Source organism: Poromitra crassiceps (assembly GCF_964638095.1).
Source record: "Poromitra crassiceps genome assembly, chromosome: 7".
Taxonomy (NCBI): domain Eukaryota; kingdom Metazoa; phylum Chordata; class Actinopteri; order Beryciformes; family Melamphaidae; genus Poromitra; species Poromitra crassiceps.
The window spans coordinates 27,616,589-27,639,104 of NC_139628.1; the positions used below are offsets into that span (position 1 = coordinate 27,616,589).

The 22,516-nt window shown below is 45.5% G+C and overlaps 1 protein-coding gene across 2 annotated transcripts in view; it reads left to right on the forward strand.

Annotated features, from left to right (window-relative positions):
* Positions 1 to 22,516, forward strand: part of usp12b (ubiquitin specific peptidase 12b) — a 31,224-nt gene extending 8,708 nt beyond the window's left edge. For both annotated transcript variants that reach the window (XM_083639825.1, XM_083639824.1), the window contains exons 5-10: positions 1,172 to 1,428; positions 4,694 to 4,770; positions 4,931 to 5,014; positions 8,101 to 8,298; positions 12,795 to 12,873; positions 22,211 to 22,516. In XM_083639825.1, the coding sequence (XP_083495951.1) occupies positions 1,172 to 1,428; positions 4,694 to 4,770; positions 4,931 to 5,014; positions 8,101 to 8,298; positions 12,795 to 12,873; positions 22,211 to 22,312 (797 nt within the window). In that variant the 3' untranslated portion in view covers positions 22,313 to 22,516. The remainder of the gene's footprint in view (positions 1 to 1,171; positions 1,429 to 4,693; positions 4,771 to 4,930; positions 5,015 to 8,100; positions 8,299 to 12,794; positions 12,874 to 22,210) is intronic.

The following is a 22,516-nucleotide window of genomic DNA, read 5'->3' on the forward strand; positions in this document are numbered from 1 at the left end:
ATTGCAGCGGATTGGGCGTGATCAACCCTTCCGCGGGCAACGTTGCAGACAGAGTAGGAAGGCTGATCCGTGAGCGGCTGCTTCCGGGACGCGGGTCGGGGTCTTAATCGACCTCGGCTGGGTCTACTGGGCGAGGGTGTATGATGTTGAGAGACCCCAAACACCTCACGACCCCAGCTAACATCACTGATGACGCGTCCCAGCGCATACTGTAGCATGTATTTTAAATCGAGAAAATCATTGACAGATTAATCCATAATGCAGCCCTAATGTAAAACACGTTTTTCTTGGAAATACCTGTTATTACATCAGAGGAAAGAGATGAGGGAGGAAGAGAGAGAACGAAGAAGAAGGGGGAAAAAGAGAGGAAGAGGAAGGCTTGCGGACGGTGTCATCTCTCAGCCGAGAAGTTAATCTCACAGCTGAGGAAATGCAACTGTAGGGCGAAAGACGGGAGCGGAAAACAGATGGAGAAGAGGAGAGAATCCTAATTGGTTCTCTTTCTTTCTGAAGTTTATTTTCTCTCCTCTCTTCAGCCCCTCTTCCTTCCCTCTCTGTCCCTGTTTCCATCCATGTATTAGTCTATCCGTGCATCTGTCTTTCTCTCTCTACGTCTCTATGTTAGGGCTGCCAGTAACGATTGTTACCATTATCGAACCAAGTGTTGATTAGTTGTTTGGTCTATAAAACGGCAATCACTTTTTCCCCAAAGCCCAAGATGACATGCTCAAATGTCATCTTTTGTCCTGACCAACAGTCCACGACCCAAAGATAATCGGTTTACTCTCAAAGAAGACTAAAGAAACCAGACATTTATGAAGCTGGAACGAGAGATTTATTTTAAGTGTTAAATGTTTTAAACAAGCGCAAACCTTTAAGTGGTGTGGCCATTCAGCTTTATGGCACCATGCCCCCACCACCCACATACCTCTAGCCACCCCTCCAATCCTTTCCCATCCTCTGACCCCGGCAGGGCCTGCTGGCCCAGCGCAGTGGGAGGGGAAATGAGTAAACGATTAATTGATTAGAAAAATGGTTGCAGATTAAATGTATGATAATCAACGGATTGTTGCAGCTCTGCTCTATATCTTCATGTTTCAGTTTTTTCTGTTCTCTTTCTCTCTTCCTTTGTATTCATCTATTTGCACCTCTGTCTGTCTGTCTGTCTCAGAGCTTTTTGACAACTACATGCAGCAGGACGCCCACGAGTTCCTCAACTACCTCCTCAACACCATCGCCGACCTCCTGCAGGAGGAGAAGAGCCAGGAGAGACAGCAGAACGGGAAGCTGCTGCAGAACGGAGGGGGCGGGGGCGGGGGAGGGGAGGGGGGAGAGGGCGAGGGAGGAAAGGAGACGCAACAGACCTGGGTCCACGAGATCTTCCAAGGCACGCTGACCAATGAGACGCGCTGCCTCAACTGTGAAGCTGTGAGTGTTTTCTTTTCTTTTTTCTTTTTTCTTTTCCAAACTCCAGAGCGTTTATTCTTTAGTTTGATTCGATCGGAGTGATGAGGTTCAGCTGTTTCATCATGTGTTCTTAAAGGAACACTCCGCTGATTTTAACCACAGTCTGCACTGATGTTCTGCTGTTTCATCATGTGTTCTTAAAGGAACACTCCGCTGATTTTAACCACAGTCTGCACTGATGCTCAGCTGTTTCATCATGTGTTCTTAACTCATTGAGTGCCAATGACGACTATAGTCGTCAATTCAAATAGTAACGTAGAGTGCCAATGACGACTAAAGTCGTCAATTGCGTTTTTTGACGGTGGGACGTGGATCAAAGCCTCATGCATCTCCTGTAAAAATATTGGAGCTATTGAAGGTGTATAACCTATTTTACGGACCCATTAGGTGGCGACAGTGCTCTCCAGATTAGAGAAAGTTGAGGAAAAACAGCAGAAAAAGCCGTGATGAAAGAGAAATCGATTTAAACGATTTTCAGACGGCAGCCCGTCTTTATTGTCACACAACACACTACAACACATGCATGCGGCCACTACACACACTCATGCTGATGGTGGCCGGTGAAATATGTCCTCTGCATTTGACCCATCCTGGCTTGTCCTTTCCTCCGGGGGGCAGACCAGGAGCAGTGGTCGCTTTCTCGTACAGCGCCCGGGGACCAACTTCGGATGTTGTCGTCACTGGTCGGATGACGATGACGATCTGATCTTCTGCATGTTTTTAGTGGGGGGGTTATATACGGAGGAACCCCCTGGGGGAGCACGGGGAGAACATGCAAACTCCACACAGACAGAAAGGCCCTTACGACGAGATAGCCCACCTGGGCAGTAGGCACTGAGGATATGGGGGGGAACACAACCACAGCGCCCACAGTGTCCCAGGCGAGAATCGAACTCAGGACCTTCTGACTGTGAGGCGACAGCTCTACCACTGAGCCACCGTGCCGATGCATGAGCCAGAGCGGCACAGATTGCTCTGGCTGGAGCTAACGTTAGCTGCGAACAGCAGCCAATCCGCTCCCACAACTGAGCCCCTCTGTCTCTGCTGCATAGTTTCTCCACACGATTAGCCGCCAGAAAAGAAAACCAAAGCCAAACCATTCTCATGAGAATGGTTTGGCTTTTCGGTGTCGCGCTGGGAGCCGGCGCACAAGGCGGAGCGCTCCGAAAATAGACTCTGGGTGCAGGCACTTTGAAACGCGCAGCAGAAAGCCTAGAATCGGACGCAGCTTCATCCCAGCTCACAACCGAAACTCCAGAAACGCAGACGAACTCAGCGAGCCCGATCCAGACTCCCCCGACGAGCGGCCGCAATCCGAACGTGGATCCGCAGACAGCAGAGCCTGCCATAGCAGGCAGCAGAGACTCGCCTGACACACGCAGCAGAGCGAGCAGAGCCACCAGAGACACTCCCACGGAGGAGGAGTTTGGAGTTGAGGGGTGTGTGGGTGCTGTTTATTGAAGGAAATTACTGTTCAGATGTTTCAGGTCAGAAAATATTAGCTTCAGAGTCAGTGATTTGCTTGAAATGCTTCATTTCACAAAAGGCTCATTATCTCAGCTTCTAGATGGAAACGTCTGTTTTTGGTGAAATCAACCTATCTTCTCCGGCTGATAACTAAAGAACGGAAAATGATATCAATAAACTTTTTTTTGCTGATGATAGAAGAGAGTCTCATCGTTCTTTGAGCGTGTTCGGTGTTTACATAGTAATATTCTGTGGGCCTCGAGAAATCACTGAAAACGCTCTGAAACTCTGGCACTGGGAGCATCCGTTTTCCAAAAGTGGCTGGCACTCAATGAGTTAAAGGAACACTCCGCTGATTTTACCCACAGTCTGCACTGATGTTCAGCTGTTTCATCATGTGTTCTTAAAGGAACACTCCGCTGATTTTAACCACAGTCTGCAGTGACGCTCAGCTGTTTCATCATGTGTTCTTAAAGGAACAATCCGCTGATTTACAACCAGCTTTGTATCATTACAAAATCAGTAGTATAGACCTTATTCACTAACCCCGGACAGCGCCATATTGTGACATACCGTCCTGCAGCTGACAACGTAACGGCCTTATTGTCGTTTCTGTTCCATTACAAAATAGCGATAGTGATGACAGCAATAAAAAACCCAGAGTTGTTGTTTGTATGATGCCGTTAATGCCTGTAATAATAAACAAAAGAAAAAAACGAGGTGAACAGACTTTGCTGTGAGGAGCTGTCAGAAAGTTTCACCTGTCTCTCCCAACTATCCACACACCTCTCCTGTGCTGCTGACGTATCCTCCGTCTCGCTCCCTTCACGTCTGTGGACGGTAGAGATAGAAACAAACCACGGGGACTTTATTGCTGTCATTACTACAGCCATGCCTAACGCAGGTCACCATCCCAACACAACAGGAACGATACAGGTAACGCTAACGGCGGCTAGCTTCCTATAAACGCTGCTCTCACATAGGTTGTCACTTAAAGCTGCAGCGCTATGTCGAGAATATGGCGGCGGTGGGCGTGCCCGTACGTGAGTGACGTCAATCGAATAAGGTCTATACCTGAAAACGAAATGGTTTTGCAGGCATTCATTTAGTTTGACAGTTATTGAGAGTTGATTTGAGTTCAGGTGTGGACCAGTGATGTCATTCTACTGATTTCGTACTGATACAAAGCTGGTTGAAAATCGGCGGAGTGGTCTTTTAACTCGTGTGAACACTACAGAAGAAGTTACGGGGACTGTATTCAGATTTGTTTTTATCCCTTGCCACCAAAATCGCTAACCTGGTGGGATGAAACTCTGTCCAATAAACAAGCTGCTTGTTGAATCCATCTGACATTTGTTTACGAGCCCTCTTGTGTGAACCTAAACGAAGCAAATACAAAAAATGTGACAAAGTAAACTTCAAGTAATAGAAACAACACTATGGTTCAGACTTAAAGAAAATGAACTGTAGGTGTGATCTAGATCCTTGAGAACCAGACTCGAGGGTTACTATGATAGTATTAGGATGGCAGCATGAGAGGGGAACCAAACTGTGTTTAAATATTCAAAGTTGAGGTGCTTTGAGAAAACTCCAGAGAGAAAAATAATGATGGGAGTTTTCATCTTGATTTTGTACATTTCTACTGAACTAGCTGATTTGAGGCTGCATCTGGTCAACTTGTTGTATTGCACTCCGCTGTTTTCTCACATTTGACTGAGGGGGATCCACTCAGCCTTGAATGTCTGCCATTGTGTTGCAGGTGAGCAGTAAAGACGAGGACTTCCTGGATCTGTCGGTGGACGTGGAGCAGAACACGTCTATCACACACTGTCTGAGGTACACTTTTTTTTACACTCTGTCGTCCCCCCCCCCTTATTCTGAGAAAAGCTGTTGAGGCATAGTTGATGATGCACGGGACACATATGGTACGTGTGTGTGTGTGTGTGTGTGTGTGTGTGTGTGTGTGTGTGTCTGTGTGTGTGTGTGTACTCCACAGGGGCTTCAGTAACACAGAGACGTTATGTAGTGAATACAAGTACTACTGTGAGCAGTGTCGCAGCAAACAGGAAGCCCAGAAGAGGTGGGTAACGTCAGCATTCATTTCCCGCTCTACACATCCAATATCTGCAAATTCAGTATCTATATGAATGCCATGACAGCTGTCAACATGTTGAGCTGATGAAGATGAGCGTTTTGTAGACTGTTATGATCAACAGTATTTTTCATCTTTGGCGTTGTGTCGTTTACCTCGTATTGATTTTTCTCCTATTTGGCAATTTCCCAATCCAGTCTGAAAGCAGTATTGATCTTCTAAATCCAGTCTGAAAGTACTATTGGTCTTCTAAATCCAGTCTGAAAGCAGTATTGATCTTCTAAATCCAGTCTGAAAGTACTATTGGTCTTCTAAATCCAGTCTGAAAGCAGTACTGGTCTTCTAAATCCAGTCTGAAAGTACTATTGGTCTTCTAAATCCAGTCTGAAAGTACTATTGGTCTTCTAAATCCAGTCTGAAAGCAGTATCGCTCTTCTAAATCCAGTCTGAAAGCAGTATTGGTCTTCTAAATCCAGTCTGAAAGTACTATTGGTCTTCTAAATCCAGTCTGAAAGCAGTATCGCTCTTCTAAATCCAGTCTGAAAGCAGTACTGGTCTTCTAAATCCAGTCTGAAAGTACTATTGGTCTTCTAAATCCAGTCTGAAAGCAGTATCGCTCTTCTAAATCCAGTCTGAAAGCAGTATCGGTCTTCTACATCCAGTCTGAAAGCAGTATCGGTCTTCTAAATCCAGTCTGAAAGCAGTATCGGTCTTCTAAATCCAGTCTGAAAGCAGTATGGGTCTTCTAAATCCAGTCTGAAAGCAGTACTGGTCTTCTAAATCCAGTCTGAAAGCAGTATTGGTCTTCTAAATCCAGTCTGAAAGCAGTACTGGTCTTCTAAATCCAGTCTGAAAGCAGTATTGGTCTTCTAAATCCAGTCTGAAAGTACTATTGGTCTTCTAAATCCAGTCTGAAAGCAGTATCGCTCTTCTAAATCCAGTCTGAAAGCAGTATTGATCTTCTAAATCCAGTCTGAAAGCAGTATTGGTCTTCTAAATCCAGTCTGAAAGCAGTATTGGTCTTCTAAATCCAGTCTGAAAGTACTATTGGTCTTCTAAATCCAGTCTGAAAGCAGTATTGGTCTTCTAAATCCAGTCTGAAAGTACTATTGGTCTTCTAAATCCAGTCTGAAAGCAGTATCGCTCTTCTAAATCCAGTCTGAAAGCAGTACTGGTCTTCTAAATCCAGTCTGAAAGCAGTATTGGTCTTCTAAATCCAGTCTGAAAGCAGTATTGATCTTCTAAATTGCTGAAAAGTTGCTCAGCATGCAGTAGAGCTGCAACGATGAATCGATTGGTCCAGTGGTTCCACTTTTTGAGTCTTCTGTAGCCCTTGAGCTGTGTTGCCAGGACATTTAGTTCCCCCTCACTCAAGCATGTTCTTTGCGTCACAAAGAAAACACTGTGGCTGCGGTGGATCGGTGGACGTACGAGTCGCTTAAATCCATACAAAATATATTACAGTATCTATCTGTGCAAAGATCGGCGTGGCCTGGGGTCCTTCAGGCTAGAGCGAGGTGCTCGGCGCAGGCGAAGGACGTGCAGCGCACAGGCCTTCTTGAGGCATCCTCTTTGCCCATGGTAGGATTGCCTTTTTCCCGGGAGGGTCTGGTGAGAGGAGGAGCCCGGCCTGGAATCACCCACAGGGCCTAAAGGCCTAAACAGACTCGTCCGTCAGAGCCTCGCCCCGCCCTCCCCGTAGGACGGCGGGTGGAGCGCCGTCCTACGGGGAGGGGGCACCGTCGGCTGACGGGGGCTGCTCGAAAATGTGACTCAGCGGCGACGATACGTGCATGACGTCAGCTGCACGAGAGTTGTGACTGGCCGTTGCCTTGGCTCATCGTTGTAAAGTCGCCTTTCAAAGCATGACGTTAGATTATAACGAACTAGTTGTGTGGCTTAGCCTTCCCAAATGTTGAGGGTCGTTTTGTAGAATTTAATGCATAGAATTGGGAACGTTACATTCAATTTCATTCAGACTGCCTTGCACTCAATCGCCGCCATTTTCCCACGGAGCTCCCACAGGAGGAGGGAGGGTGGGAGGGAGGAGGGAGGGTGTAGTGGCATCCTAGCATGTAGGGCTCGCTGGCGCCGGCAGTCGGCGAGACGGCTCCAATTCGAGGCGGACGGATGAGTCTGTTTAGGCCTTTAGACCCTCCATTGTTTAGGATGTAAAACATCAGGTTTTGCTGTCAGTCCCTCAGAATCAAAGAGCGAGGGGCTTCTTTCTAGAGCCGCAATTTAGCACCAAGAGACGTTCAACAACAATCACACACAGACAGACATCTGTCGTAGAAAAGGAGAGAGAGCAGTTTCTCCACCCACTCCACTGGAGCAGGAGAGAGACCAGAATGCAATGCAGCAGAGTGACAGGTTGAGTTCTGGGTGGATGGTTGTTGAAATTAATTTTCAGAAATGCCGAAAATCACTCCCACTGAAGTAGATGCAGGTTGAGATGAAATTGGATTCAACAAGAAATAGGTACATTGCTTGATCACAAAATACCTCCTGGAAAGGACGGGACATGGCAGATTGGTGTGTCACAGCATAAGAGGATACCCAGATGCCCCACATTTGATGTCATTTTGTGTCTCTGTCCCAAATCTGATCTATTGTTATAGCCAGATATGATTTTGCCCAGAATTATATGACTGTGTTGTAGGTAGAGTTAATTAGAGTTAGTTAATTAGAAAGTTAGTTAGAGATAACAGAGACACTATGATCAAAACGGTCCTTCTTCCACGTTCTCTAATTGTGTTCACTTCTTGTAAATGAAATAATGCTGAAGTTTAATACAATTTGCTGGAAGCCCTTCAAAGACCCCCCTGATAAACCACTGATCTGAAACACTCGTGTGCTGGATCGTTGTTTCCTTCGTTCTTGTTTTACGTCAAGATCAACCACACAGTTCCTCTCACTTCGGTTCTGTTCAGTTCGGCTCAGTTACATCGCTTAGTGCTTTTCTATATTAAAGTTGAACAAAATCAATACTGCCGAAGCATCAAAAACACCATTAAAACCACTTAGACCATTAAAAATGTCTCTCTCTCTCTTTCTCCTCCTGTCTTTTCCAGGATGAGGGTGAAGAAGCTCCCCATGATCCTCGCCCTCCACCTGAAGCGCTTTAAATACATGGACCAGCTGCACCGCTACACCAAACTGTCCTATCGCGTCGTCTTCCCGCTGGAGCTCCGCCTCTTCAACACGTCCGGGGACGCCACCAACCCCGACCGCATGTACGACCTGGTGGCTGTCGTCGTACACTGTGGCAGGTAAGGGATTTTTTTTTAGTGATGTGATTCAGTTTTATTTCTGTGTCTAAGAGAGAATACTTGTTTTAAAGTTGCAGCCTTTAGCGGTTTACACTGCCAGTCAAAGGTTTGGACACGTTTTCATTCTCTAAAAGTCGTTTTGATCGAAAGGCTTCGGCTTAAATACCTGAAATGTGTTTCTCAGTCAAGTATAAACAGTCAAGTTGATCCTATGTATGAATTCCTTTCTAAAGCCTTCCCTTTCCATCAAGGGGTGGCTACTTTGAAGAATCTAAAATATAAGATAGTTTGGATTTGTTTCACACTTTTTTGCTTCCTGCATAATTTCATTTGTGTTATTTCAAAGTTTTGATGTCTTCACGATTATTCTAAAAGGTGAAAAGTAGTAAAAGAACAAAAAAAAAAGTGTGTTCAAACCTTGTTTGTATTATAATTATGTGAATGCATTATGCAACGCTGTTTAGCAGCTGACTTGGAAGTCCACTTGGATGTGGCTCTTTCTCACCAGTGCATGAATGCAGCATAGTAATTATGGCTAAAAAAAAACAAATTGTCTAATGGCAAAAATCCCATATCCAGATCAACACCAAAATCTGGGCCGGCTGCCCACCAAATATCATCCAAATCTGTTGGTAACCTTTTGCGATATCTTGCTAATAAAGAGAAAAACAGACGGGTGAAGAAGACAACCTTCTTCCATCTTTGTTAAAGGACATAAACAAAAAGTTGTGCATCACGCAATCAAGCTAGATTTTCCTCAACTAAAGGTGGCATCGGATGTTTCCTGGCTCCAGCCTCCCGAATGACTGTCAGACACACTCAAAATGTTCAGTTGAGTTCAGGTGATTCAGAGGTTTGGAACTAGCAAAACCCTGACGTCAGCTAGTCGCCGTGTAAACAAGCGTCTGCAAGTCATTAGTCACTGCCTCGTCTTCAGCCAGCAAATGAGTTGGATGTAATGCGATGAGTCGCTCTCCTCGTGTGCGTACGTTTCATTTGTAAACACTGAACACAACAGGCTCACAGGTGTTTTAATATGTCATTCCAGAAAATTCCAATCTGACCGATGTGAATGTTAATCCTGTGAGACACTAATCAGTTATAGCCCTAAAATGCTTTCTTTGGCCAGGCAAGCTTCTTTTCATAGCACAGATCATACACAGAGGCAAGTCAGAGTGCTTTACATCAAATTAGGGCTGCACGATATATCGTTTACACATCGTCATCGCGATGTGCGCATGCGCAATAGTCACATCGCAGGGCGTGCGATGTTAAAAGTAAATTAACTCGTCATTTTGCTTGATAAACTCTCACTTTAGGGGTAGCCTACTGAGTGAAATGCAGCCTCTCTCAAAGGTGAGAGATGCCCTACTACTGTACTCACTCATTTAGTGCTTAGCTTCAACACAACAAAATGGACAGAGAGCTAAATTGAATTATTTTTGCTTATGTTGCGTTGCTGACAGTAGCCCGTCGGATGTAAACGATGTGATTGCGTAGGCGGATGTGTCCACAGGTTGCAGCGCACTAGCAGGCTGGCTGCTGTAACTCAAACATGTCTGTGGAGTGGAGATATTTACTCTTGAAACACCAACAAGCAAGACAGCAACATAATATAATGACAAGAAGGCTAAAGTGATTATTACTGAGAAGTTGTCCGTGTATCACCGCAGCTCTCTCTCCCCCTCAGGCTCTGATGATGCCAGGTCCTACACATCGGGAGGTTTTTTTTCGTGCGATTAATTCGCACGTCAATAATATTTTCCGAACCTATATCAGTCAATGCAACCGTGCATACCAACGGCGAAGTTTCGCCGAGCGTTATTGCGGTGTTTATTTTTTCGAACCACGGTCGATTCTTCAGTAGTTCGCTTCCGACGTGTACACATCTGTGGCTGTGATTGACAGGTGGGTCAAAACTCGCATCGCAATTTCGTGCCGTATATTCGCTCTTGATGTGTAAGGACCTGGGTTGAGTTAATCATACATAGCGACTCATTTACACAAAACATTTCAGTGAAAATAAAAAGACAAGAGACATATCTTGGCAATTAAATGTATATTTATTACTTTTCACGAATGAATTGTTTGTCACCAGTGCTGCTACATGTGAATCGTCGTCTCTGTCTGTACTGCGGTGCGCTCCAAAACCGGAACTCCAGAGATGCGGAGTGTACCACTTGGTAGTTTCTGGAGGGGGTTTCCGGGGGGTCAGACCAAGTGTGTAAAGTGGCAGGGGTGTTTCATTGTTGATTTATTGAAACGGTAGATTCTGGCACTCAATATTAGGGGTGGGCAATATATCAATTGTATATCAATATTGTGATATGAGACTATATGGTCTTAGATGTTGGATATGGTAAAATATGGTGATGATACGGCATACATGTTGTCTTTCCCTGGCTTTAAAAGCTGCAGTACACTAAGTGAAATGTAGGCTAGTGACATTTTTAAAGTAGAATGTCATAACTCACTCACTTTTTCATGTATGTAAGTCATGGAAATCCATTGGTCAAAATGTGTATGAACCCTGATAGATGGTGCTCTGAGGCCTACCAGTAGGCCACAGCCCAGTGGTTGAGAAACATTAAAATACATAATTTCCCCTCCAATATCAGATGGACTCCTCTACAAAATCACCCAAATCAATCTAGAAGTATTATTTTCTTTAAAATAGAGCTATTCTGGTAATCTGGTGAAAATCTCTATTTTTTCATATCGCAATATATATCGCAGGGGTGGGGAATATCGCAATGTCAGTTTTTTCCAATATCGTGCAGCCCTACATCAAATGGATAAAAAGAAAAGCAGTGTTACAAGGTAAAATATGAGATCCAAAAGGTCACAGTGCAAAATGATTAGCATATTTTTTTACTTTGTGAGTGAATTCATAAGCATACTTAGATCTGAAATGAAGGCACTATTGTGAATGAACTCTGCCACGTGTACCTTTAAATATCTCAATCCCTCTTACTGTCGATTTAACAGTATCACTTTACGTCCCTCCACCCGTCTCCACTAGCGTCAGCGAGCCCGACTGTTCAACTAAATTCCGGTTAAGACCAAAACCAAATCACCCAAAACATCTCGACCCGAATCAAAGCTTTTAACAGTAAACCCGCCCGGCTCTGTTTTTGGAGCGATTATTCCCCCGATTTTTATTAAAGTCGCCTCAAAAGCTCTGTGTCATCTCTGGGGTATTATTGCCGTATTGTCTCAGGCCATGTCCACACGGAGACGGAAGCTATCTTTTTTTTTTTCGTTTCAGAAAAGTTTTCCATAAACATGGAAACGTTTCAAGAAATGTGTGTATCCACATGAGACCACTGAAACCGCTGTAGAATAACAGAGAAAGACAATCTCGTCAATAATGGCATACAACCTCTAGGGGCGCACAGTCTATAATGTGTATCTCACTGTAGCAGCAGCTTAAACCCTTGGCTTTGCGGGGAGGTTTGCCATGTCGATGAATAAAATGATGAAACCTACAGTATACAGGCAAATGCAGAGCTGTTCAGCAGGGCTGATGGTCTCCCTGTAGCCTACAATATAGAACGTTAACTATCGGTGACATTCCTGATATCATCCACTTCCATGATCTTTAGACATGTTGCAAACACATCCCAGCATATTGGCCGCTCCTGCACATCACAGCACAGGCTAAATGATGCAACATAAATATGCATTATATAAACTCATGGCATAAATGTGTTTTTATTGGAAAAAGTCGCGTCAAGTAAGCTAAAGTCTTGTTGGAGTGGACACGAGCTGATATCACAGACATCACAGTGCAACCGTGTGTTCGTCAAACCTCTCACTTCCCTATTCACGTTGTATTTACGAGGGCTATATATAGGGCAAGAGAGTATGTTGGTTACACTCAGGGTTTACATTTCATTTCATTTCATTTTGTCCAATATTAAAATATTCCAGAATTGCATGTTGTATTAAAAATAAATATAATTTCTATCTAACACGTTAAGCCTGATTTTGTTTGTGTTATTGTAAAAATGTAGCCGCCGCTAAGCCTTCTGGGAAATATCCGATGAAGGGAGGGGAGGGGTGGATGGGAAGAGTCAGCTGTGTGGAGCCCTGAGGATGTTGTAGGCTACACGCCGTTCTCCGTGTCCACTTGTTGCTGACGGTGGTAATAGAGGAGCATTATATTTTGCTGCAAGATCCCCACTGCTGTAGCAGGAACGCTACTGCCATGATTGTTATTGTTGCTGGTGGAGAGAGGTGGGGCTATGGCGTCATCGTTTCAGGAAAGATGCGTATGGGTTGTAAACACGGAAATGCAAGGGTGGCGTCTTCAGATTTAATCACTCTGGGACCCGTTTTGAAAAATTAGCGTATACTCCCAGAACGTATAGTCCCAGAACGCGGTTCCATCTGGACGAAACGTCTATATGACAAAAAACGTTAGCGGATACACCTAAACTCGTCTCCGTGTGGACATGGCCTCAGTTTGTCTCTGTCATGTGTCTCCTCCACAGTGGTCCAAACCGTGGTCACTACATCACCATCGTCAAGAGCCACGGCTTCTGGCTGCTGTTTGACGATGACATCGTAGAGGTGAGAAACCGTTACTTTCTTCTTCTTTTTTCCAGGACCACATCATAGAGAACAGCACTGCTTTCCCTTTAAACGTGACTCTGTGGAAGCTGAAAGGCCAAAGCAGAAACCTTTTGTGTCTGAAGAAAACTAGAGTTAAGTTTGACTTTGGCACTAGCGCCTCCTCTGGTCGGTCGGGGCGAAAGGGAACTGGTGGGAATAGCGTGATCCTCCCACGTGCTACGTCCTGCCGGTGAAGCTCCCCGCTGTCAGGTGAAAAGAAGCGGCTGGCAACTGCGCATGTGTCGGAGGAAGCATGGTGCTAGTCTACGGCCCTCCCCAGATCGGCAGAGGGTGGAGCAGCGACCGGGGCAGCAGGGGGAAATTGGGCAATTACAATTAAGGAGAAAATGGGGGGAAATCAGGAAAAAATTTAATAAAATTGACTTTGGACGCAGTGAGTTTCATATTTTTTTCTTTCCTAAACGAAGACACAGTCAAAGTCTTTACTGCATTAGCTTGGCCATGAAACATCAAATCCTCTGACATGCATTTCGACCTAAAGTCAGGATCCCGCTCAGTCACTTGAATGCTCTCGGGGCAGAACTTTATTCTTTTCAAATGAGACAATGCGTTTATGCTGCATCATTGTGTTACAGATGCATTACATGGTATCGTTGTAATACTTCCTAGGCTTTATGCTTTTCTATTGTGACATACCCAGCCCCTCACCTCCTCCTGGCTATGTCTATCATTATTTAACAGGAGCCACGAAGATTCAAGCCCCAAATTCAGGGATTGATAGCAGCTTGAGACAAGTTTCCAGTCTGGCCCCGGCCAGCCTGAGACAAGTTTCCAGTCTGACCCCGGCCAGCCTGAGACAAGTTTCCAGTCTGGCCCCGGCCAGCCTGAGACAAGTTTCCAGTCTGGCCCCGGCCAGCCTGAGACAAGTTTCCAGTCTGGCCCCGGCCAGCCTGAGACAAGTTTCCAGTCTGGCCCCGGCCAGCCTGAGACAAGTTTCCAGTCTGGCCCCGGCCAGCCTGAGACAAGTTTCCAGTCTGGCCCCGGCCAGCCTGAGACAAGTTTTCAGTCTGGCCCCGGCCAGCCTGAGACAAGTTTCCAGTCTGGCCCCGGCCAGCCTGAGACAAGTTTCCAGTCTGGCCCCGGCCAGCCTGAGACAAGTTTCCAGTCTCACCCCGGCCAGCCTGAGACAAGTTTTCAGTCTGGCCCCGGCCAGCCTGAGACAAGTTTTCAGTCTGGCCCCGGCCAGCCTGAGACAAGTTTTCAGTCTGGCCCCGGCCAGCCTGAGACAAGTTTCCAGTCTCACCCCGGCCAGCCTGAGACAAGTTTTCAGTCTGGCCCCGGCCAGCCTGAGACAAGTTTCCAGTCTGGCCCCGGCCAGCCTGAGACAAGTTTTCAGTCTGGCCCCGGCCAGCCTGAGACAAGTTTTCAGTCTGGCCCCGGCCAGCCTGAGACAAGTTTCCAGTCTGGCCCCGGCCAGCCTGAGACAAGTTTCCAGTCTCACCCCGGCCAGCCTGAGACAAGTTTTCAGTCTGGCCCCGGCCAGCCTGAGACAAGTTTCCAGTCTGGCCCCGGCCAGCCTGAGACAAGTTTCCAGTCTGGCCCCGGCCAGCCTGAGACAAGTTTTCAGTCTGGCCCCGGCCAACCTGAGACAAGTTTCCAGTCTGGCCCCGGCCAACCTGAGACAAGTTTCCAGTCTGGCCCCGGCCAACCTGAGACAAGTTTCCAGTCTGGCCCCGGCCAACCTGAGACAAGTTTCCAGTCTGGCCCCGGCCAGCCTGAGACAAGTTTCCAGTCTGGCCCTGGCCAGCCTGAGACAAGTTTTCAGTCTGGCCCCGGCCAGCCTGAGACAAGTTTTCAGTCTGGCCCCGGCCAGCCTGAGACAAGTTTCCAGTCTGGCCCCGACCAGCCTGAGACAAGTTTTCAGTCTGGCCCCGGCCAGCCTGAGACAAGTTTCCAGTCTTGCCCTGGCCAGCCTGAGACAAGTTTCCAGTCTCGCCCTGGCCAGCCTGGAATTTCGAGCAGCCGTCATTCCGGACACGCGCGCTATAAGATCCTGCCTCTCCCCAATGTTGTGTCTGGAGCTCCTACAGCCGGCCGACCTAGATACCTCTAGGCTGGGGTGGGAGAGAGAGTAAGAGGTGTGTGTGTGTGTGGGGGGGGGGGGGGGGGTTTAAAGATGGAGCCGGACAGGGAAGGAGGGGTTATGTGAGAGAGAGACAGAGAGAGAAGGAAAACGTGGATACCTGCTTTCGATTAGAGAGGAGGATTAGCCCGGGGGGTTGTGGAAAAAATTCTCCCTGTTTTCTCTCTGGCTTTCTCCTTTTCAGCTTTCCATGCTCACCCTCGCCTTCTACTTTCTTTAGTTTGTTTTTCAATTTAATTATTATTAAATTATTATTATTTCATCCAATTGAAATTGAGGGTTTCTTTTATCAGGGAGAACTATTGACCGAAACTTCACATCTGCAGAGTGTCATGCGATTGTAGACAACTCCTGGGATTATTACATAGTTATTATTACCCTTTTCCAAACGAGGTTAGAAGTGCACAAAACAAGATCAAATCACCAACAGAGTTAAACAATGGTTAAAAAAACAATAAAAAAAACAATAAAAAAAATCTTGGAGTAGATGGGAGAAAAGAAAAATAAACACAAGGAAAAGTAAACAAAGTAATAATAGTATAATTAAGCAATATAGCATGAGAGCCAGTGTGTTGTGGCAAATATATCCCGCTGATCAGCTGTTATCCCACGAGGCCGCAGGCCGAGTGGGATAACAGCTATATTGCTTTTATAAAACGGTTTCCAAGTATGATAATATAATAATAATAATAATAATACTATAAGTCCGACTGGCATGTCATTCTGATAGAGTCAGTTGAAACACTACTGTAAGGCGGGACCGCAAGAACGTGCGGGTGATTTGATTGGATCGTTCTGGAGACTGAAGTTGACATTGGCCAATCCTGGCGCTTGCTGAGAAGCTGAGAGCTTTCTGGAAAGCCCGACATGCAGCTCGAGCGCAGCGCTGCATTCTCAGCGCTTGCTGAGAAGCTGAGAGCTTTCTGCAAAGCCCGACACCAACTAACGTTACGGGGTTAAATGCAGGGTTAAATGCGGGGTTAACAGCCTTTTTTTTGCAAAGAAGACATTAGCCCGCGTCTATTCTTGTACAAAACATAATTTTCTGCGAAGTATTAGTAAAGTTATAAGCGAAGATCGATTCACAAGGATCTGACAGCTGTCTCCGCCATTTGTTTTTTCTACATTGTCATTTGAGGTAACCAAAGCCTTTTAGTAAGAGAGTTGCCATGGCAACTCAACCCATGGCCATGGGTTATTGGAGTGGGTTACTGGATTTATACAATGGCTGTGAACCAATCAGATTGCTTGATTTGAGAGAGCCGTTTTATAATATGAAATAATGAATAGGAATAACAGCCACACTAAGAAAATACCTTAAAGCCCCCCTCCAGTGTATTTTGTCATTTTTAAGATATTTCATGTGTTACTGTGTTTTTCCTGCTCTGTTGATGACAAATTGTTGACAAATAACCTTATTTTGGGCTCGTCCTAAAAATAAGCTGTTGGTAAAAATGGATGATGACATCAAACATTATGTTGTCTAACGAGTGACGTATCATATTCAGATAATATACCTTTTACATCAAATAGCTGGCATTAGCCTCTGGCGTTAGCTAACTGTTAGCTGTGAGCTACGTTACTTACATGGCAGTAAAACGCCACTGAATGACCAGTTTGATATAACTGTCAACCAGTTTGAGTCACACTCTTTCCATAAAGTCCATCACGAGCTTTGATATCTGTTGGCTAGTTGTTGATATTTATAACAATATTGTGGCTGTAAAATAATGTTTTTATCGATGCAGGGAGACCGTAATAGCAGCGTAACTATTTCCGGTATTTTCGGTCTGAGCGCAGACAAAGAGTATAGTGAAGACAAGAGGAGACGCTCTTCTTCTTCTTTTACAACCGCCTGCAGTCACTGTGTTGCATTGGAACTACTCTCGCTTGCCAGCCTCCCCTCCCTTCCGTGAGAGGAGTCTGGCTGCATGGAAACAGGCTGCTGGCATAAGCCCTCCCCCTGCTCTACAGCTGCTCTCCCATTGGAGGCGACCATTTCAGTCGCTGTCGGATTTCCGCTCCCCGCTTACAAGCTCTGTCATGATTGGCTCCGACCATGTCAATCAGAGCGGCTTCCCTGTGTCTCGCTGTAAATGTCCCCCGGCCACCGAAATGAAAACAACAACGCTAACTAGCTGGCAAGCTAACGGCAGAAACCTACACGCTAGCTCGTTTGCTACAAGCTCAAAATGGCAAGTTTTGACGAAGATTTTGATTGTTGGAAACTATTTTCCAAGGGCACTGCCGCTAAGCGCCGCCCAAGACGAGTGTGATTGGTTAAACCAAACAGAGCACCCCCCCCCCCCCCCCACGCAATTCCAGAAAGGAGACCAGCGAGTGCCAGACTCCTCACAGAAGGAGGCTTTGGTTCTTATCAATGTAAGCTCTTTGGCACAAATGGTGACGTGCGTTGTTACAGCACGTGCACATGTACGTTTTCATAGAGCACCAATGGTGAAATAGGTAGGAAAAACTGACTGAGTGGGGGGCTTTAAAAGTAACATTTTAAACCGAGCATCTCAATATCGAATAATAACTATATTTATGTAGCACCTATAAAAACAGACTTTAGTGCTTTGACAGTCAAAATCAAACCGGAATACTGCTGATTTGAACAGGGATTAAATTCAGATAGGACAGAGGAATTTGTGCTTTCATAACACGCACACAAGAATTTTGAAAAGCCAGAAGCAGCTGTTGAGTTCAGAAAAGTGTATCACTTTACTGTAACACAGCCTTTAAGACCAGGAAGAAGTGACAGTTAAGTTATTTCACAATATCACCATAACCAAAACCACAGATGATATCTAGTCTCGTATCACAATCTCGATATATGATCACCCCGTCCTATTTCCAACCCTGCTACATAGTGAAGTATATGACAAGTACATCATTATTCGTATACACAGTATTAGCCAAAAACATGGTGTGTCTATTTAGCACTGAAGCATCGCAGTAGAGGGGCCAAAACCTCAGCATGCCTCAGCCAGCCAGCAAGTATCTGTCTTCCATCTAACAACAACAGAAATCAAGATATCAGCAGTAAACTGACTGTGCACTTAACTCTCGTCTCGTCATAGTGTTCCCAGAGTGTGTTGTGCCGTGTAATCTGGTAGGCGGAAAGTAACAAAGTACATTCACTCAAGTACTGCACTTAAAGCCCCAATCAGTAACTTTTTCACCTTAATATAACAGCTTTTTAGTCATTGAGGATGGCAGAGTGACTTGTAACAGGGAGAATGTCACCTCTATTGGTCACACACCGCCCTCCAAAGGCCTCTCCTGGGACTAAGCAGTTTGGTGCCTGCGTCCCGGAGGCAAGATGCGCGCATGCGCTGTACAGCGGGAGCGTTGTGTTCATGAAAACAAGGAAGTAACTCGATGTGGATTTGCTACGAAAATGACGTTTCACGTAACTATGGATTATTATTTCATCACGTGGTGAGTACCCGATGTCACATCATGTATATAGAGCTTTCTGCCGCTGTGTTTTGTTGACTTTGAACAGCGATACCGATACTATTGCACCCACAGGGCGCTGTTTCTCCAATAGCAAAACTTGGAAACGTTCCTGAATGGGGCTTTAAAGTGATCACCTCATAGATTTTCATGTAAATAAATGTCTGTTAAGTCACTATCTATCTCATAGTGAGTTAACACAATGGTGATTGAGCCTATGGCCCATTGATGGAAGCCTTTGCATTTTCACTATTGCAGCATTTATGAACTTGGTGTCTCTGACACAGGGTGGGCGGAGCTAACACAATAGACTCACTCTGTAGGTTACTGTAGGTTCACAGGGTGGGCGGAGCTAACACAATAGACTCACTCTGTAGGTTACTGTAGGTTCACAGGGTGGGCGGAGCTAACACAATAGACTCACTCTGTAGGTTACTGTAGGTTCACAGGGTGGGCGGAGCTAACACAATAGACTCACTCTGTAGGTTACTGTAGGTTCACAGGGTGGGCGGAGCTAACACAATAGACTCTCTGTAGGTTCACAGGGTGGGCGGAGCTAACACAATAGACTCACTCTGTGGGTTACTGTATGTTCACAGGTTGGGCGGAGCTAACACAATAGACTCACTCTGTAGGTTACTGTAGGTTCACAGGGTGGGCGGAGCTAACACACTAGACTCACTCTGTAGGTTACTGTAGGTTCACAGGGTGGGCGGAGCTAACACACTAGACTCACTCTGTAGGTTACTGTAGGTTCACTGGGGGGTTGAGCTAACACACTAGACTCACTCTGTAGGTTACTGTAGGTTCACAGGGTGGGCGGAGCTAACACACTAGACTCACTCTGTAGGTTACTGTAGGTTCACAGGGTGGACGGAGCTAACACAATAGACTCACTCTGTAGGTTACTGTAGGTTCACAGGGTGGGCGGAGCTAACACAATAGACTCACTCTGCAGGTTACTGTAGGTTCACAGGGTGGGCGGAGCTAACACAATACACTCACTCTGTAGGTTACTGTATGTTCACAGGGTGGGCGGAGCTAACACACTAGACTCACTCTGTAGGTTACTGTAGGTTCACAGGGTGGGCGGAGCTAACACACTAGACTCACTCTGTAGGTTACTGTAGGTTCACAGGGTGGGCGGAGCTAACACACTAGACTCACTCTGTAGGTTACTGTAGGTTCCCGACAACTCTTGTATGAAGTAGGATAACAAGCTACTTTTCTCCAGTCTCTGCTAGCATTGCGGGTGGTTACTATGGCCGGACAAACTGTGTGGATCTCACCTGCAATTACCACTCCTCACCATAGGTGTCATCTAAGAGAACAAACAAGACTTTTAATCAATGAATGAAATACAACGTTTTGGTCAAGCGACCTGTGGAGCGGCTACCTCTGTGACCTGACGCCGGACAAGCGGTTGAGGATGGATGGATGCTATTGTTGCTTTTGCTCAAGTAAAGGATTTGAGTACTTTTCCACCATTGCTTACACCATTAATTCCATTGATATTACTGGCATGACGTACAAAATAAATCACCATTTAAACCTACATTCAATCAGTTATTATGAGTCATATTTTCAGTAGAATGAGGTAGATTCCCACTAGATTTCTTATAAAGCCAAATGGGTATAGCCAGTCTTTATGTTGGCATTTTCTTTTTGGCATCTAAAATACGTTTTCGGTCAAGCAACCATCATCTGGTATGAAGGTCGCTTGATCGAAACGTATTTTTTATTCACGAAAAGTCTTAAGTGAAATCAGTGTGTCTTCTGCTTCTACGACTTGTCCTGTTCCTCCAACGCTCCTCAGGCACCTGACGTACTACACGCTAGTGCAAAGATGACCTCTCATTGACGACATTTTCTATCTGAAATTCAACGTCATATTCCTGCGGTAATTCCTTTTTATGTCCACATCGGTCCATGACGTTTAACTCCAGTGCAGTAATAGTTGTAGTTGAGCACAATAAAAGAAAATCAACACATTAGAGAGACATCTCTTTGCCTTTCAGAAGAAGGATTGACCATCTTCTCTGGATAGTTTTGGTGGCGATGTTGCCGTGCTTAATACAGAGGAATCCCCGCTCGATCAGAAGCATCAAGGCCCGGCGTTTAAAAGCCATTGGTGTGTTTTTCCACTACGATGGGCCCGGGGCCCGCTAGCACATCTGGTCCGCTACGATGGGCCCGGGGCCCGCTAGCACATCTGGTCCGCCTGACAGAACCTGGCCGAGCTCTGGAAGATTCCGCTGAGTTTGCACAACAGAAATACTAACTTATCATTTCATGCGGTTGGCAGAGATTCTCTCTCTCTCTCTCTCTCTCTCTCTCTCTCTCTCTCTCTCTCTCTCTCTCTCTCTCTCTCTCTCTCTCACACACACACAATCGGTCTCTATCGCTGCATTGTATCCTCACTCTCATTCTTGCAGTCTTTCTTTAGGTCTTTAGGCAAAATCTACAAGTATTTGTTTACAATCCTGTGTGGCTTATTTATACATATGCTGTATGTTTCTTTCGTATACATATTTAAAATAGACAATTTACGCCACACTTATTATTGTATAATAGTAGTTAATGTAAATCTTTCAACGTACCCATGTCCTTGTTTGTTTTAGCTTGTAGATATCGTTTTTTTGTGTGACTGAGTACATTGAGAGCAACGCAAATCAGAGTCAAATTCCTTGTATGTGTAGCGTACATGCTTGGCCAATAAATGTGATTCCTCATTGTCTTTCTCTCTTTGTCCATCTCTCTCTCTCTCTCTCTCTCTCTCTCTCTCCTCTAAAGTTAAGGTTCTTCTAGCTATTGCTCTTTCTTTCATCACAAATCCTCAAGTATGTTCAGTCTCTCCCTCCTCTCTCTCTCTCTCTAAAGTTAAAGTGCATCTGGTTATGTATGTTCAGTGTCTCTCTCTCTCTCTCTCTAAAGTTAAAGTTAATCTGGCTATGTATGTTCAGTCTCTCACCCTCTCTCTCCCTCCTCTCTCTCTCTGCTGAATAAACAGTTGTCAGGGGTTTCATCGTTTTCAGCACTTGTCAACATACTCGATTTTAAATGGAGATTTAGCAGCAGATGGAAAGAGACTCTGTGTGTAACAGTTACAAAAACAAGGTTCCACAATACCAGAGGATTTAGTGCTAACAGGCCTGTTACAATACCAGAGGGAGTCAGAGGGAAATGTTTGATTTAGTGCCAACAGGCCTGTTATGCCCAGGATGTTTTGGAAATATTATTTTGTTCGTAGCTTTCTTTTTGGGTTAAGTTGACATTGAGAATGGCTGCTGGTAGTTCTGTTGGAGGAATGATAACTCAAATGACACTTTTCTCATTCCAGAAATTCCAGTAGTACAGTAGTTTGTCAAAGAATGAGGTCAAATCGGCTGCTTAGCAAAAAATACCATTAATGTAATGTTTCATAATGTAATGTAACGAAAGTATTTTTTATTCAAACATAGCATATGTTATATATATGTCATGGATTAGTCCAGACCCGGGATGTTCAAGAAAAATGTATGATTGGATTATTGTCTGTTATGCATCACGTCAATCAGCCTTGCAACAGGTTTGGGCAAACATCGATATTTGATCGTAAACTTGAGTGAAATCCATCAGAATGTGAAGTATTGTCATGGAATTAGAGTGAAGACCTGTGTGTGATCAGAGCCCCCAGTCCAATATCTCTGAAATCCAACGCTTATCTTCCTTTTTCTCCGTCACTTCCAGAAAATCGACGCGCAGGCGATCGAGGAGTTCTACGGGCTCACATCGGACATTTCCAAGAACTCGGAGTCGGGATACATCCTGTTCTACCAGTCCAGAGACTGAAACCAGCCGGCGGGAAGCGCCCCAACGGACTGTCACTCAACAGAGGGGGAGGGGCTTAAGGCGGCCACAGCCTCCACCCGCTACGCCCCCCTATATAAGTATCCAGGCTTTATTTCCCGTACGCGGAGCTTTGCACCGGGAGCGGCCGTTTCGGACCGACCGGAATGCGCGCGGGACGCACGGCCAGCCTCCTGGATTGACATC